This window comes from Pomacea canaliculata, linkage group LG2 (assembly GCF_003073045.1).
Source record: "Pomacea canaliculata isolate SZHN2017 linkage group LG2, ASM307304v1, whole genome shotgun sequence".
NCBI lineage: Eukaryota > Metazoa > Mollusca > Gastropoda > Architaenioglossa > Ampullariidae > Pomacea > Pomacea canaliculata.
Window position 1 is genome coordinate 33,425,581 of NC_037591.1, and position 18,015 is coordinate 33,443,595.

Sequence of the window (18,015 nt, forward strand, 5' to 3'; positions counted from 1 at the left end):
GCCACCTACATTTGTAAACTGCATCCACGTTTGTGAAAGAATATGGGAATACATCTTATTTATATTTATTGTAGCGGGAGCGCTTGTTTGTGATATATAAACCCTATCTAAACTTACATATTTTATGTAGGAAGACTACTTCTAACCAATAAAGTTATCAGAAACTTTAGAAGCTCTCTCTACCTTAAAAAGTTTTTTTAAAAAAAGGGAGACAGCAAAGATTCGAGCTTGTTTCAAGGGAGACAACAAGGAGCTGTTGGAAGAACAATAATCTAGAACGCTTGCCCTTCTTTCTCTAGGCTCCATTTATTGCTTACTCACAATAATGATTTTGTCACCTTATGTTTTCCACATTTGCAGCTTACTAGTCCTTGGCGTTGTGCACATTACTTTTCTGATATCTGCGCATTTGTGGTAATAACAAGCAGACTTGAAACACGCATTGCCCGAGTTTTTAACTCTTCCAAACAAAAATAAAAATTATTGCCGAAGCACTTCGTCTGAAGACTTCTCGCTCGCATGTTCCATGTTCAGAATAATATTGCAGCATCCATAGAGACAGTATTAACATGTCTGTGGAGGCAACAGGTGTCGACTGCCTTGAAACTGCTGGGAGTCTGCTGGTTCTGCTCGCGTTGTATCAAATGTGACAGCAGATGGTGGGCAGAGCTTTGGAACGATTTCAGTAAAAGCTGAGTATACTTACAGCAGTAACTACGGTAGACAAAAGCAACTCCACAGGTAGATTATACATTTATATATTTAGTTGTTTATTAACTGTTGTTTTAAACCGTACTTTTTTTTCGCTTCTTGATCTTAGCAAACGAGGTGAGAAATCTAATCAATCAGAATAAACAGTCCCATTAGAATTGCTTACTAATAGGTAAAGAAAATCTACGGTATCGTTTAAAAATTGCAATTTTCATGTGATACAGTTTTAGTATTCAGTGTTTTCACCACTTTATAACCACTATCAAGCACTTTAAATTGTCTATCTATTCCACTGTATCCAACGATAGGTATAAAATTCAGTTTGAAGTAATAGCTGTACTCCCTTAAACCCATTTTTCTGCATCTGTACTTGAACATGTGACCACTGGTTCCTAGGAACATCACACATGATGTTCCAAGGAGTACAATCAAATCAGGGAAAAGGAAAGATTGTGCTTGAAGTTACTTGTCCTGGCCTGACACAGCATGAAGGTGATTTCAAGAGGAGTGAAGTTGTATCTTTACAATGCTCATATCCAGTAAGTGAAAGAAATGCACGTATTCTATGTTTGCTATGTTTCTGTTATTTAATTCTAGTTGATGCTATTGTTTGTATTAGTTACAGTCTAGTCAGTTCTGATCATTGTGTGCTAGCATATCTTGGTTACCTCAATGATTAACAATCAAAATGAAAAACATACTACTTAGAATGAGTTAAATGGTTTTTGGTGCATCCCATTCTTGCTTTCTTCATGCCCACATAAGTTTTAGGCATTCAATGGAGACGCTGTGATGCCTATATTTTATTTGTAGCACAATCTAGAATGATGCTTAACTTAATTTTACTGCCTTGCAAAATGACTCCATATAGAAGAGTCCAGCTGTCACTGAATTCCAAGGATCTGACTTATCTATACATCCTGCTAATATATATGCTCATTAATTGTTTCTTGCATAAATCGTCTGGCTGGTTCAGAATAGATACAAGAAAATATTGTGACATACCATTTTTAGTGTATTTCATAAGACATAGCTGTTAGAGCAAAACCACCTTCAACATAATCATTTCCTGTCTCAGCTGCCTTAAAATTGATCATGCCAACACTAACTGTCTTTATAATATTTTTGTCCACTCTCCATAATGTTGATAAGAAACACTGAAAGATGATATATATACCAATCATCATTATCAGCTGAAGATCCTAGCACCAGAGCATGCAGGGCTGTCTGTATGTCGATGGATCTATCCTGTGAACTTTGGAGGTGGTCTTGTTGGAGGAGACCATATTGATATCACAGTTTCTTTAGGAGACAACTGTGCTGCCCTTGTTACAACTCAGGAGTCTACAAAAGTAAGCACATGTAAACTGTTGTATAATTATTTTAGGGTGCATAAAAGAAGTTTTCATTTGAATGAAGTGATTTGAAGCAGTTATTGCACCGACAGTCTCTTTATTACCATGCTAATAAAAGAGCTTATCTTTTAAAAAATGCAAACAGCCCCCCTGAAATGTGTAGAGAAAAAGTAAATGAGAGAGACAAACAAAATTCTCCCAGGAATGGAAGCTCAATTTGCCAGGCTACAGAGTTTCAGCTTTTCACACTGTCAGGTATACCACTGCAGAGATGCACAGGAAACGCAGCAGAATATGGAGTACTTTCTGCATGGTACAACTTTTCTGGCTATTCTTGGGGATCCAGTTGTTTGCTTCGCTGATGCACAGTTTTGTCAAACTCAGGTAAGTACATCCGTCTCTTTCCTCTCACAAATATACGCACAAACACATTAAAAAAAAAAAGAATATAGAAAATTTCTTTGGATATATTTCTTTATTTTTTTTCGATGTAAATGTGATGAATACAACACTACAATGATTGGATACTGTACTGTTGTTGTTTTCAGAAAGTGTATATGTCTGAGGACAGCAACATTGTTCTGCTGGATTGGTTGACAGCTGGCAGAGTAGCCCTAGAAGAGATCTGGAATTTCAAAAGGTCAGTGGCATTCTTAGCCATGATGACTCTTTTTTCAAACGTCTGAAAACAATTTTTGAAGTGACTCCTACAATTTTAATCTCTAATGAACAGAAGGAAAATGTCTTTAAATAAATAAAAGGCAACGGGACTCAAGTTTCCTGTGATGCCTTAGACATATATGTAACCAACACGTCAGTCCCTGATGGCTACGTAGGGGTGGGCTAGTTGTACAAGAGCACAGCAAAGATGGAATGACTGCATAACAAAAGCTGTAGATTTTATTTCACTCGGCGGCTGGCTTGCTGTCGTTCCAGGGCGGGAGAGGGACAGTCCTGGGAGCTGTTCGACCCCTAACCTCTACAAAAGAATGACAGCTTTGTACACTGCTAGAGTGCTACAAATAATAGACTTCCCGTTAAGTGCCACTAGCTCATGTGAAATTTACCTTTTAAAGAAAAATGCTGAAATTGTTAAAGGCACCTTTGTATTTGGAGTGTGTGATGTGACAAATAATTGTTTCTGCAGTCAGTAAATGTATGTCCTATATTTTAATCTGCCTAATAAAGTATTGTCTTCTTGTTAAAATGTGCAATGTAAATATTTCAGCTATCAAAGTTTAGTTGAAGTATATATAGACAAGCATCTGGTTTTCAAAGACAATCAAAGGCTGTCTGATGGTCCTTACTTCACACTCAGAGAGGCTATGGGTAGTTTTCAGGTGAGAATAGTTCTACCTTGTTTCTGAATTTTTTTTTGGCAGGGTCTAAGTCTTTTCTAAAGTTTCTTTTCCTTTTTCTATCTACATTGTTCCTTTTGCTTAGACTGTTGAAAATGTTTTGTACAAAGATGGTTGATCATCAAAAGCACTTACTGCAACAGTCATGACAATACCTGACATCTTTTTGCCATCGACTTTTTAAGTTTTCTGCCCTCCAAATATTCAAGAATTCCAAACTTCACTTGCCAGTCCGCAAAATATTTTCATTCACAAGCATGTCATTTAACGCAGATAAAACTAGGCAAAATTCAAGGAACTTTAGTGAAATTTATGGCTCTAGTTCTTATCTGTTTAACTCTTAGAGAGAGGAGAAAAGGTACCCCAGTCCACTGGTTTTTGCGCATCTGTCACTGGATGCTTTTTGCAGTTGTTTGCATACACTGTTGTATTTTATATGACAATACTGACATGTCTCCTTATCCTATAGGTGCTTGGCATGTGCGTGGTCCTTGGAGACAGAATGCATAATCTTGTAGATCATGTGAAGCAACTTTATGGTACTCCACATTCCATTGGTAAGTGGTTCCAGGATAAAGGTAATGAACTTGTTTACACACACTTACACCCACCCACTCCCTGACTTACAATAAACTTATACATTTTTAACTTAATATGGTGCGAAAGCTTCAGTAAAGATCATACTTTAAATTTTGGCTTTTCATACAGTATTCTGTAAGTTATACTTTTTCAACACTTTATTTGGAAATAGGCTTTGCATTAGATGACTTTACCCATCTGTTTTAACGTGTTCATGGTAGGCTATGTTAACAAATGGTATTTAAATGTAATTCTGTTGACTTTAAAGCAAAATGTTGCCCCTTAAAGCCATATTCAAGTCTGTGACAGTAAAAATAAAAAGAGATGAAAGGAGAGGGTTACAGTGCTTCCCATATGTTATGGTTTTACCAACAGTTGACCACTTTCAGTGGACTACTTTTACAGCTATAAGACTTCCAAGCTAATGTTAGGTTTGAATTTTCCGCTCACACTATTTTACACTTTTAAAAAAAGAAAAGATTGTAGACATATTACAGGAAATAGAATCAGCCTTTGTAATAATCAAAGATATTTCTAGAATGTTATTTAAAAGAAATGTTCGTTTTAGTTTGGCTTTATTGCTTCATTAGTTTTGTCACATCATGTGGTGAAAATTTCCATATCTGCTATATCAAATGATATCTTCAAAATATTGAGCACATATACAAGAATGCCTTGCTGATAATGTACGTCTTTACAGTGATGGATTTTATCTTCTTTGCAGGTAAACCTTTATCAAAAGACCTCATCTGCAGTTACAGCCCTCTCACTCTTGAGTGCAACAATAAAGTCATAAATGGCTGCTATATCAGATTTGTTGCCACATCTACTACTTTGGTAAGCTTTGCACATAGGCATATGCATATATTGCTCATAAAGGAATGGGCAAAAATAATTTGAGTAATTTTATTATAGTATTTTGCAACTCATATTGTAGGTAACTTTCTCATCTGAATGTATGGAGGCACAAATTACACATTTTTATGCGAGTTCCATAACTGACCGCAGAGTTTGATGTCAGTAAGGTGTAATATCACCAAATTGTTTGGAGCAAATAGGAATGAAATGACACCTGTTAATCCTTTTATTCTGTAGATCCTCCCTTCCAAGGAATGAACAGATGGTTCAAAGAATTTCCACTTTCTCATTTTCTTATGATGGTGTAATATTTTCCTATTTAAATCTGGAACTAGAAAACTTCATTTCATCCTATATTGAAAAATGTCGATCTTCTAGGATTGGCAAAGAGTGAACATGGAGGAGGTAAAAATTTAACAAAATTAAAAGCACATAAAGAAAATGTAAGGAACATCATCCTGGGCCATCAAGCATAGATAATCCATGTGACGTAAGTCACACAAACTCTCCAGAAAACAATTGTTTCACATGACCTAAAATTATTTTTCTCTTATCACATTCCATGTCTGCATTAATGTATGAATAAAATTAAATGTTTCTCAACATCTTACAGCCATATCACTTTTGTCTGTACTGCAGGCTTACAGTGTTGTTCAACAAGTAACATCTTGTCTTGTGGAGATACTGGGTGGTGATCCCTTCAGAAAGAAATACTGACTTCCAGTCTCTATGGCAGAACTGCATGAAAATGGAAATTAGCATTTTTGGATTCAAACCCTAAAATTTTGGAGGAACAGACATATGCCAAAAGAAGGAAAATGTATAAGATACTGTAGTTTCCTGGTCTTGCAAAGCACCATGAAGCAAATGATGTTTCTTGGACCTCCATCAGTCATGGTTTGGATCTATTTCTTGACAATCCATGAAACGATACTTGTAACCTATTTCAATATTTTTCCTGCCAAGTTTTTTTTTTAATAATCAGTAGTTTCATAGCTCGCATAAATAATTATAAAAAGAAAAAAGAGAATTTTATCTTGTTAGTTTGACAATGATCAGTATGAGTAACTTAATTTTTTACCCTACAGTGCTTTCCTAACACTTTATTTATTTGTGCACTTTATGTCCTTGGCTATTGGCATTCTACAGAAAGAAATTATTTTTTATATATATATATTTTAAATCTATTTCAGCTTAGATTTACCCTTTTCATGGAAACTAGTTCCTATCACTACTGTAGTCTTAGGCAAAACGTAAAATACTTGGGCATGGTACAATATTTTCCTGCCTTGTAAGACCGATTTAGCATAAGGGATGACATTATCAAAGAAACAAAATTTAAGTATTTGTCAAGATTTGCTAAAGTTCTACAGATTATTGGTCAAGGGTAAGAGCTGGTTAAACTCCCACCTTGCATCATTGTTACATCACAAAAGTATGGTGTCACCAAGGTCCTGGACATGTAATGTCCCATGCTTGTTTTCTCATACCACAGAATGCAGTCCCGACTGGTGTGTTTGGGAGGGATATTGTAATTTTTCACATACATGCACTAAAAAAATGCCTTTTAAACCATCAAACAGAAGAAAAAAAAATTTAGCTGATCTTCATTTATATATATATCTATAACAACAAAGAGACAATGGTGTCAAAGAAATTCAATGTCAAAATTTAAACAGAAATCAAATTCATAATAAAAATCAAAATAGGAAATTGAGCACAATTACGCTTTAATATTGAATGCAACACAACTTTGCTTCGCCCTCCTCTTCTTTTATACATAACCACAAGTCTTTGAACATCTAAATTATGAAAACAATAGCCTTGACCTAGTAGTGTGGTGGAAACAATTCTGAAGAAAAAACAAACATTCAAATACTAAAAAGAGAAAAAAAAAACCCCTATAAATTATTCTAAAGCCATTTTGCTATGTTAATGTTGGATTGTAATTATTTGATTCTGACATAACCCTGTTTAATGCACACTTTAATACTGTACTTAGTTGCATACTCCTGTCAAAAAGTAGCTGAACAAAATTACCCTACTCTTCTATTCATTGACCTGGTACAAATGCAAAGATCTAGCAAAGAGTTTTGAAGAGTAATAGATTAAACTTATTAAAAGTACTTTTTAAAATATAAAAATGCAAATTAACCTAATGACCAAACATGTCAAGAATCTTCCACTTAGTGGCACAGCTTTCTAGCTGTTGTGTCAGACACACTTCTCTCTGGATAAGAGTTTCAGAAGGGTGTCATCATGATGCCACAATCTGGGAGAATCTCTGACTTGTTAGATGGACTGGTTGCATTAGCAGTTGAGAAAATCTGGAAGCAAAGGTGTAAATGCAATCAACAGCTCACAGTGGATTTATGGCTAGCATTCCCCAGTGTTTTATTGTGCCATAGGTTTTGCATAATGCAGCTAGTAATTATATAAGCTACCTAAAATGTTTAATATGGGTGGGGGTGGGGATAGGACTGGTAAAAACTGACATTGAACAGCTATATAAAACAGATATCTGAAGTTTAGCCTTTTTTAAAACATTATTATTACTAATTATCCTGCTTTTAGAAGTGAGGTTAAGTCTAATAATCTGAAACAACTTTTATACAATCACAGAAAGTGCCATCTAAGTATGCATCTAAAATTTATATGCTTCATAGCATGCTTAAGGTCTCAATTATATTGTGGACAAAATGTAAACAAAAAATCCTTTAACAATGCTAACATCATCAACTCATAATATAATGAAACTTGATGGGCTACATAGAAGAATAAGAACAATAAGGAAAAAATACAATGCTACCTACATATCTACTTATTTCTTCTTTGGCAGTTCACAGACATCCCCTGTGCACTTCACTTCTTTCTTAGGCAAGGCACAGGCACCTTTGCATCCAGTGCCTGAACCTTCTGCATCAACTTCTTCATCCACTGCATTAGGTACACTCTCATCAATGCCAAGGGCCTTTAGCACATCTGCTGGGTTGACATGATCAGCAGGATTGTCTTGCTTGAAGCTCAACAGAACTTTGCCACCTAACATAAAAAATATCCATTAAATGGATAAAAATGCTAAATTTTAGCATGTTCCATTACTATAATGTCAAATGGTTATCTAAAAAGCCTCATTATCGAAACATCTACACAAAAAGTAGTGACATTTTAAACTACATTATGATGTCATATAAGAAATAAATTAGTCTTACTCTACTTAAAAATTTTATTCCACTGCTGAATTTTGTTCTGTTTGCTTAAAACAGTCGATAGCAGTTCTTGAAAAGAAACTTTTCAATATAATTGCAAATCCAGTTGTTGGACAGCAGCAAATACTCAGGTCCTGCAGAAATTTGGATTTCAATGCCATGATTGAGTCAAATGTGTGGATTTTTTGGAACTCTGAGACTAATAAGCATGTAATGGTGAAAATTAAAAGGTAGACCAGATATCACACTAAACACATTCTGCAACTGTACTGATGTAGCCAAAGGTAGCAATGGATCAGAAACAAATCAGATATTCTAAATGCAAATTGGTACAGATCTTGGTCAGAAGAATAAGCTATATATTGCAAAAACCAGCAGTTTTGAAAGGAAAAAAGTACTTCTGGTCTTTATCTTCGTAACAACTAACAACTTCTAAGATTACAAGCTGACAGATACAATTAAAAAACCAAAACAAACCACCTCATTCATTAGAAGCATTTACCTTTCTCAATTACAAGGGTTCCTCCATTCTGCATTCCATCTCCTTTCAGATCTCCTCCTACCTTTTCTACTTTGGCCTGTTTGAAGAATTGTCAAAAAAACGCTTGAATCTAGAGGTGGATATTGAGAACGCTCTTGCTTGTCTAAAACTAATGTTGCCATGTACTTTAAATGCAGTCTCAGGGACAAATGGATTTTTCCTACTCTTCGTCATAAGAGTAACACTGCATTTACTTGCCTGCAATTTGACATTGATAATAATATAATAATAAAAAAAAGGAATTTTAATGCCATAAAGGAGACATCAAACTAAAGATGGATGAAAATGAGCTATTTCCAGCTTTTCTGGCTAGGGACGACCATTCTGAAACAAACTGTTAACTACTACTACATGTTCGTGTGACAAATGTGAGCAAAAAAAGGTGGTTTTGCTAATTCATAGCTTCTTCATTTTGTGCAATTTTTCTTTTCATGCAGTTTTAGGAAACCTACTATCATCCCAGCAATGATGTTGAACATGCTTACTACTTACCTTTGAAAAAGCAGTTCGAGCTACTTTAGATAGCAGAGCTGGAAAAAGACTCAGAACATTCATTCTGGAAAAAAAAATTATCATATTGAGTCTTGAAACCATACGGCATATTATTCTGCAAAAAGCACTATATCACTTAAAAGAAGACAGGCTATGAACTATTGGAAGAAGCAGAAAGTCATGTTAGTAGGGTACACCAACTGGTTTGATACTTGTATGGTGTAATAGACAGCTGACCCAGCTGTTCAATGGGTATCTAACCAGGTGGACAGCCAGGGAAGAAAGGCAGGAGAGATGGGCACCACCATTAAAAAAAGACTGGCCTAGAGATGCGTGCAATGTCACCTCTCTCTCTGTTGACCGAAAGGTCAAACAGGACTACCTTTACAACTTATGGCTAATCCACAAAGCAAATAGTAAATCAAGAAAGCTACTCTCTGCATATGAACCACCTCTCTCTACAGTCTACATATTTCTAATGATCATTCCTTAAATTTACCTTTTAAAGCCCATCTTGCTGTATGTTTCTTTTTTCAAATCGATGTAAAGTTCTGGAAAGAAAAAATAGAATTTCATATGCAAATCTTTGAAACTAAGATGACCACTTTGCACTCCCATGCTTTCTTTATGTATGTGTGTGTGTGGTTTGATCTTTCTCAGCAGAAACCAAAGCTTTTTCTTACCCCCAAAAGATAAGCAATATTTTGCTTGTACATACCACCAGAAAAAAACTGCCCCTTCTGGAAGTCCTCCAAACCTATTTCCTCCAAGCCAATGCCAATGAGACGAACTCCATGGGCATCCAGCTGAGGTTTGAGTGTGGAGAGCTCTTTCGCACCAAGGCGGCAGAAGGCTCATCCAAACCTTCTTAAGAATGTTATGACGCAGGTGTGATTTTCATAGAACGACTCTATGGAATAGTTCTGGGGAGTAAAAAGTGCACATACCAAAAGAATTTGATCTTACATAAAATGTTAGTGGTGTCATATTTACTATCATTTAATCAGCCGTTTAACAGACAATTAACATTCTAACAATAACAACAAAAAGCAAATATAATGCGTTGTGATCTAAATTATTCCTGAACATATATTATGTCTGTATACGATCAATATTCATTAGTGTTTAGTTACTCTGCATGATGGTGAAACAGTGGCAGTTGACATTGGACCTCATTGCTTCAGTTAAAACAGTCTATTCCGTTAACAAATCTGTACATTTAAAACTAAAAAAACAAAAAAAACAACAGTTTTATAACTATAGTATCGTTTCTGTGTCACAACAAAATTTACGCAGTACGTAGACTTCAAAATAATTATTGTTACATGATAAAATAAATACCTCATTTGTGCCAACACTTCGCACCAAACACTTTGCAATTTTAGACACATCCATCGCGCTTTTGTCTGCGATGTGCTGTAAGAGGTATTTGAGCAAGTTGACCGCTTTCATAAGCCTTACATAACAACTATATCGTGACCTCGTTTGACACGCCTTTGCGTATCCACGTGATTGTCAGCGGGTTTATGCCAAGTCGGTCACATCTCCAAATGGCTCACTTAAAGTTTATGCAACAGAAAGTTGGCAACACGTGACTGTCCGTGCATGGTTGGCAATGAGTCAATTTAAAAAAAAAGTGGGCAAAGCGAGAACGTCGTTCTTGCGTATTCTAATATGGGTTTATATTTATTGAGGCCATGCTTAATATAGTTCTTTTCCAATGAAATGTGATTCAGAACAGCTTAATTTCAAGCAATTAAAAATCCCTGTTACTAATATATGGTGACGTGTGCTGCGTAAAGCTCATTGTTTTGAGGCAGAAACGCGTGAAGGGGACTTTTTTTCAAGTTAAGGATTGTGGAGAGAATGTGTTAAATGAGTTTTGACACAAATGTATACCTTTATATGCATGTTTAACGCGTGTACGAGGTGCAATGCATGCAGAGTACTATAGTCAGCGGTAGGTAATCACAAGGTGGGCAAATATACCTAATATTTATTCAAAGAATGAGGATACCTTTACACTGATAGCTAAAACTGTGGCCACTGCAAATGTTAAATTGCGTCAAAGTGAAGGCACGTGTAAAACTGCCGATAACAATGACTGCCACGAGCAGACAAATTAACATCCGTCAGTACTAACTAGTTCCGAAATGGATCAAACATATGCGCATGCGTACATTACCGGAAACGGTTTCGCAGATCTTTGCTTCCGGTCTGATGTATTTGTGCCGGCGCCATCATGATCGCCCAAACATCAGAAAACGCAAGTTCTCAGGGATCTCCTAGTTCCCAGGACAGCCAGCAACAGCAAGGGCAGAAGAGTCCAATCGAGGTGAAACCCGGGACAAACTTGTACGTAAAAAATTTGTGTGACACGATCGACGATGAGCAACTGAAGAAGCATTTCTCTTCCTTCGGCACCATCACAAGTGCGAAAGTTATGACAGGAGAGGGCGGTCGATCAAAAGGCTTCGGTTTCGTTTGTTTCTCGACGGCAGAGGAAGCGTCAGAAGCAATGAGGACAATGAACGGCCGGATCGTGGAAGGTAAACCACTTTATGTTGCTTTGGCACAGAAAAAAGAAGAGAGACGTGCATTTTTGTCCAGCCAGTATAAACAACGTATGGCCAGTCTGGCTCAACCTCAAGTGCCGCCCCAGCAGTCTCAACAACCACAACCACCCCCACCCGTTCAAGCGGCTGTTGCAGTCGCACCCCAGCCACCACCACTTCAGCATCCACCTGTAGCGGCAACTCCACCTCAGCAACAACAATATCCGCATGGCTTCTTCATCCCTATGCCACAATCCCAAGTGACCACACAGAGCTTTTTTGCTCCTTCAGTGAGCCAGGTTTACCCTGCACCTCGCTGGCCCACAGCTCAGATGTACCCGGTACAAGCACATCAAGGCCAGCCAATGGCCAGTCTGAGGTATGCACATGTTCATCCTAGCCCAACACCCGCATCACTAGGTCTTGGGCCTGCAGCTGTGCGACCAATGCCTATAACGAATCTCGGCCATGCCCATGTTCCAGTCACTCTACAGTCCAATTTCAACACAACATTTCTGCCTATGAACAATGCCCATCATCCACACCACCATGCTCACCATCCTCCATTCACTGTGCCTGTTGGAGCCACCATGAATTCCATCCCAGGCCTCGCTGTACATCCTCTACAAAATATCACCATTCCTATTGCACAGACTCCTTGGGGCACACACAGTAACCAAGGTGAGCCCTGAGAATAGCTGTTGTAGTCTAGGAATGCATTCAGAGCCAGGTGGAAGATGGAATCAACAACACTTCCTTGTTGTGATGTATATGATAACAGATGAGTGCTTGTTTTCAAGACTGATGGATGACTGTCCAGTTGCATCATCTCCCCAGACATTTGTGAGCTATTTAATATCCTATTTTTACTGAATCATGCAAGAAGTGTGGTGCTGGTTATTTTGTTTGCAAAAGCACCTTGACTGCAATTTTTATGTTACAAAAAACCTTTAAGATGTGCCCAGCCCTATCTGATGCATTTGTGAGAGTTCCAAGCAGATTGAATTAGCCTGTGTGGTGAGGTGAATTACATATTCATCTTTCTACCTAGTTGTGATGGTGAGCTAGTTTGTGAAGATGATTTTTTACTTTAAACAGTGAGATTCTACTGCATGGATAATACTGATTAACTCTGAGAACCCCGTGAAGGGGGCACACCTTGAAGTCTAAAATGCTGCAGGTTATTAAGACTCAGCAAGCCAAGAGACCAAAATAAGAAATTGCTGAGACGCATACCTTTGCTTATACTGCAGGCAAGCTGAAGCTACTTGTGGCATGTTTTGTGTTTTCGAGTTATAGGTTTTGCTTTTGATTCCTTCAGACATTTAAGCTGCCCTGTTGATATTTTTAATGGTGAATATCAAATATGTAAAGTTGGATGGATGTACTGTGAGGAGTGCTTAAGGCTTTGTTTGAGTTCATTTGAAATTTTAAGTGAATGGTGATGAGTGATTTGTGCATGTCTTGGAATATAAGAGTTTTGTCACATGAAACAAGTATTGTTCTGAGATTTGCAGTTATTCATCCTGTCTCTAGTACCAGGTGAATATTGATGCAGGTGTCAAGCCTTGATTTAGAATGTGAACATTGACAAATTTTCAGCTATGAATATGAAATACCATTTAACATAAAGCCACTTCCAAGTAGTTCCAAATGGCTTGCACCATTTTCAATTTTTAATCATGCCATAAAAAAATAGGAATGATCTTTTAGTGCTTCAGAGAAGACATGCTTTCTTTTCTTATGCAGATGAGGATATGATGATACATTATTTTTAGTTTAGGGTTTCAGTAGACATACTCCATGTGTTACTGAAAATATGACCTTTCCAAAATTTGATATAACTGATAGACTTGATGCACGAAAGCTGGGAAATAATTTGCTTTGAGTGACACCAACACATGATGCCAATGTTCAATGGAAGGTTGATACTGATCAGTATTGTGTAAAAGTGGAGTGGTTTTTGTGTTACGTAAGTCCATATGCGAAAGTGTAGCAACATAGGGGTCTGTTATGTTGAATATATAGAACATTGCCACATTTGACAATAATAGAGATGGACTTAAGTATAGTGATGTCAGTTGCATTTAGATTACAGGAGGCAGAGTTGAAGAAGCAGGTCAGCTGTGTTCCTGATAAGAGTGACTTTTTTTCTCACCTAGATTACCATGTATTGAATTGCATATCTTTGGATCAAAGCACTTTAAACATCAGATCCACCGAAAAACACCATTTTTTAAAAATCTGTGCTAGTAAGGAACATTGTGGTAACCGTTAACCTTAAAGTTGCTCGTGTCTTAGGATGTATATTTCAGTGTTAATAAATTAGAGCGACATTTGTGGGATAGGGGTGGTGGCGACATTTTTTGTTATGGTGATGGCTTGTATGAGCAGTTACCAATGAGAAAATGTTGAAAGTGACCAGCAAGAATGCTGGTTAGATTGATCACTTATATACTTTTTCCATTTACACACATCTACAGATTCACTTCTTAGTTAATCCAGGTGCCATAAAAAAGGCTTTCAAGAGTTCATTTTTTGAGTTTTTGTTAGGGAAAAAATGTTACTTCATCTGTTTCCTTTTTGAAATTGGAATATAGCCTTACTGTGCCCTATTTTTTCTTATTTTTGATAGGCTAACAAAATCAACACTAGGAAAGATATTTAAAAGGTAAAATAGAGACTTTGTTAAATGATTTTTTTTACGACAGTTTAACAGGCTAAAGCAGTGGTTCTTAACCGGGGTTCTATCAAACCCTAGGGGTTCGGTGAGTCAGTCTCAGGGGTTCGGCGGAGCCTCTGCAACGCAGGTCAAGACACACCCGCAATTCGTGATGACACTAAAGAAGGGTTCAGTGAATGTGCATATGAAACTTGTGGGTTCGGTACCTCAAACAAGGTTAAGAACCACTGGGTTAAAGGAAGGTTGAAAATGTTAGGCTGTGTCAATTTTTCTGAGGTTTGTGCACAAATTAGAGATTTGTTAATTTGTTAAAACCTATTATTATTAGTCATTTACAAAACCTTTGGTGTTCAGAATAAGAAAGATTAGGTATAGTAATTGTATTGTGTGGGGCTTCAGTTCTTTGTTATGTGTGTGATAAACTTACAGGAGTTAATATAAAACTGTCCTTTGAACACTCAAATCAGAAGTCTTTTACATTGTTGATGATGATGGTATGTTGAATATTTTACGGGTATCGTGTGCTTTGGCTTTGCATGCTGCAGTAGTGTATGCATACAGGGGTGATAATGTAAATAGAGTGAGAGGCCACACATCTTGTAAGGTGCAGTGTAGTCCCTGTGGAACTGTGGGGTGCATGTGTTGTTAAGCAACAGTTGGCTGCTATCTCTTTTCTGCTTTGATTTGACATTGGTAATCATATTCAGACAAGATAAAAAAGTTCCTTTTTAGTGTATTTGATGGGTCAGGATCGGGGGTAAGTTAGCCTGGTAGTGCACAACTGTGGAGGGTCACTGTTTCTAGGTCTGTTCATACCTGTGGCTGGATTAACTTCCCCTGCCCACACAACAATCAGCAGACATAGGTTTCTGATTTGTCAGGGAAGGTGATGCCTGCAGAAACAAAGAATTGGGCTTCGTCTTCCATATGCAGTGCCCTAGACATGGTGGACCATTTACATCCAGTTCCCCTATGACCACCAGCGATACTTTACCTTTTGCATTTTATTTTATGGTTTCAACTATCTTTAATTGGGATTGGGCAGGGTTGAGAATGATGTATTCAATAACTGTATATGTTTGGTGGGATTTTTTGTATCTAAATTTATTAGCAGACTTAAGCCAAATGGGAGCACTGTTGTCAGAAATTTTGATACTCAATAATGTGTAGAGTACTGTATGTAGGTGATTGCTGTAACATCAGAGTGTACATGTCAGGGGGTTTCATAGTTATTATATAGGGAGTTTTTGTTCTAGAGGTGTTAAACTGCTTTACAAAATTTTTTTTACAGGATATCTCAATGATTTGCATATTTTTTTATACAGTGCAGATTGTGTGTTGACTCTTGTGCATTTTAGTTAATCTGAGGACTCCCAGTGACTGTATGATATGCTTTTACATTACCTGCAATATGTTTATTTTAATTTCTGGTTGAAAGTTTAAGCCAAGTGCATAGCTCTTATTGACATGAATTTTAAGGGAATAATAAGCAATCATCAACTGAAGCATATTCAGTAAAATAGGAAAGCTTATATTTTGGGATGTGTTGAATGCATAAAAAGCATTTTAAAAACAGTTATTACCCAAAATTTAGTTCCTAGTTGGCCTAGTCTTTTAGCATGTGATGTTCTTTCAAAATTAATCCTTGAAATAACAGTCACCAATTTAATTGTTTACATTTTCACGGAAATTGCCTTTCTGTGTTTGGACAGAACATTCAAAGCAGATGAAAGCTTGTCTGCATTAAATATCCATAGCAACATATATTTGCAGTTGTGGGGGCTTATTACTATGAGAGGATCTATGACTACTGATAGGGTTTTTTTGTGTTACGATTTTTGTTTTTAACAAGACATCCTTATGGTAATAACCACCAACTGACCTCAGTTCAGAAATTCAGACTTTTTTTTATTACTTGTGTTAGCTGCATTTTGTGTAGCAATGACACTTGAAGCAGTAGATATCTGTTATGTATAAGATTGTTGTAATACCAGCAAGACTCTAAGAGAAATGTGCAACACCACCAGTTCATTTTTTTTTTTTTTCAAGAAGCATCGCGGTAGTAGTAAGCCTTGAATGTTTAGTCACCATAAAAGATCCTGGTGCATGTAAGGAACAGATATTTGTTCATTGTAAGGAGAGGTTCTGATGTTAATTGCAAAACAATAATTACAATAATTCTTCTTGATCATTTGGATTAGAAACATTTTTGTCAAAGATGTTTTGAGCCATTCTTTACTGGATTTAATGCATGCACTATATGTATTCATGTGTGAGTGAGAAAGATTGAGAGAAGATATGTTTGTGTAAAGATAGGAGAATTACTGTTATGCCCCATAGAGTTTTATTCAGAGGCTATTTTGTTTAAAAATGAATGCCATTTTGGCAAACTGCACATCAGCACACTATGAAAGTGTGGGGCATTAGCATTTTGTGGCATCTCCATTGATTGTGTTAATGAATTGCATGTAGATTTTAATGCTTAGATTACCAAACATTACTAAGAAGTACTGTGTCGACAGATCTGCATCACACTTGAAAGGATGGGCAGTATAGAAAGGTTGACAACTATTTGATAATTATGGCATAATAGCAGTTGTCTTCAAGCATGTGTTGTGAATGAAAAGAAATGCCGTTTTATTGTGTCTAGCAGTGAGTTAAATCCATCACTTTAGTCTTTTTTTATATTGATATGGTTGAGAAGCTGAGTGCTTTTTAATGGCTTTTCTTTGTATGATAGAATGCACCACAATTACACACTTCAGAAGGTTGTTTGTAAATATATAAGGTGAAAGGGGCATCTACAAACTCTAGCATTTTGAACTGCTCCCTTAGTCAAAAAAGCAGACCCTCTTCTAGTATATCCTCCATCAAAATTAGTATTTCTTTCCATCTTCTGTTTACAACCTTCTGTAGGGGTATGTATGTGTACATAAAGAAGGAATCATGCATATACAAAAGTGCATACTATTTTGGTTGTTTAATGGTGTTAAATGGGATTTGGTTTCTTTTTAAATTGCACTAGTGGGGTAAAATATTTCAATCACAAAGTTTTAAAGACGAAGGAAAAGAAATTGGTCTGAAATATTTTACCATTACTTCCATAACGTAAATTCAAATGTGTTACTATTGCTTTACCATGATGGCCGTACTGAAATGATTTGAAACAGGAATTTCAAGAATGACTATACTCACTGCTTTCAGATGGAAGTGGAAAATGAGATAATCATTATAAAGAAAAATTCTTGCATTTTTTTATATTATGTGGTTTTGAAAGCAGCTTAGTGTTTAGGGATGTTTGGAAGACCAGTTCGGAAGAATAGTTGATGTGATAAATAACAGGACCCTAAAAAATAAAAGGAAGTTTCCTTAAATTTGTGGTTTGGCTAGGATTGTGCTTTCTTCAGTCGAAGGTTTGAAAGATGCCAAGAGAAAGATACTTATTAAAATTGTTTACTTTTGGATACATTTTGTAGCTACAATATCATACACAAAATAACCTATTCAGTTATGGATTGAAAGTCATTTTGCAAGTATTCAGAAGTTTTTTTTTTTTTTAACAAACAAGATTTGCTAATTTTGTGTGTTCATCCATGACATGCAAACTGAAGCATGATGCATGCAGTCTGTTATGCTGAACACTTTAAACATGCATGACTAATTTTGAGATGCAT

At 36.5% G+C, this 18,015-nt stretch overlaps 3 protein-coding genes across 5 annotated transcripts; 2 read left to right on the forward strand and 1 right to left on the reverse strand.

The window, feature by feature from the left end:
* The first annotated feature begins 334 nt into the window (after positions 1 to 334).
* On the forward strand, positions 335 to 6,607 carry LOC112557852 (urease accessory protein D-like). Of its 2 annotated transcripts, XM_025227931.1 has the most exons (9): positions 335 to 741; positions 1,108 to 1,250; positions 1,905 to 2,063; positions 2,322 to 2,450; positions 2,615 to 2,706; positions 3,295 to 3,406; positions 3,894 to 3,981; positions 4,728 to 4,840; positions 5,501 to 6,607. In XM_025227931.1, the coding sequence occupies exons 2-9, from the start codon at positions 1,119 to 1,121 to the stop codon at positions 5,576 to 5,578; spliced, it is 903 nt and encodes a 300-aa protein (XP_025083716.1). In that variant the 5' UTR covers positions 335 to 741; positions 1,108 to 1,118; the 3' UTR covers positions 5,579 to 6,607. The 2 variants fall into 2 exon arrangements, with proteins under 2 accessions (XP_025083716.1, XP_025083717.1); XM_025227932.1 differs by lacking the exon at positions 335 to 741 and having other exon boundaries at positions 1,864 to 2,063.
* On the reverse strand, positions 6,457 to 11,240 carry LOC112557854 (prostamide/prostaglandin F synthase-like). 2 transcript variants are annotated; one of them, XM_025227937.1, is made up of 7 exons: positions 11,121 to 11,240; positions 9,822 to 10,026; positions 9,603 to 9,654; positions 9,104 to 9,167; positions 8,573 to 8,648; positions 7,675 to 7,903; positions 6,457 to 7,188 (listed from the first exon to the last, which is right to left on the reverse strand). In XM_025227937.1, the coding sequence occupies exons 3-6, from the start codon at positions 9,614 to 9,616 to the stop codon at positions 7,683 to 7,685; spliced, it is 375 nt and encodes a 124-aa protein (XP_025083722.1). In that variant the 5' UTR covers positions 9,617 to 9,654; positions 9,822 to 10,026; positions 11,121 to 11,240; the 3' UTR covers positions 6,457 to 7,188; positions 7,675 to 7,682. The 2 variants fall into 2 exon arrangements, with proteins under 2 accessions (XP_025083722.1, XP_025083721.1); XM_025227936.1 differs by lacking the exon at positions 11,121 to 11,240 and adding an exon at positions 10,445 to 10,682.
* An 81-nt stretch (positions 11,241 to 11,321) lies between these two features.
* On the forward strand, positions 11,322 to 14,447 carry LOC112557850 (polyadenylate-binding protein 1-A-like). The gene has a single exon (XM_025227930.1). The coding sequence runs from the start codon at positions 11,346 to 11,348 to the stop codon at positions 12,348 to 12,350; it is 1,005 nt and encodes a 334-aa protein (XP_025083715.1). The 5' UTR covers positions 11,322 to 11,345; the 3' UTR covers positions 12,351 to 14,447.
* Positions 14,448 to 18,015: the final 3,568 nt, after the last annotated feature.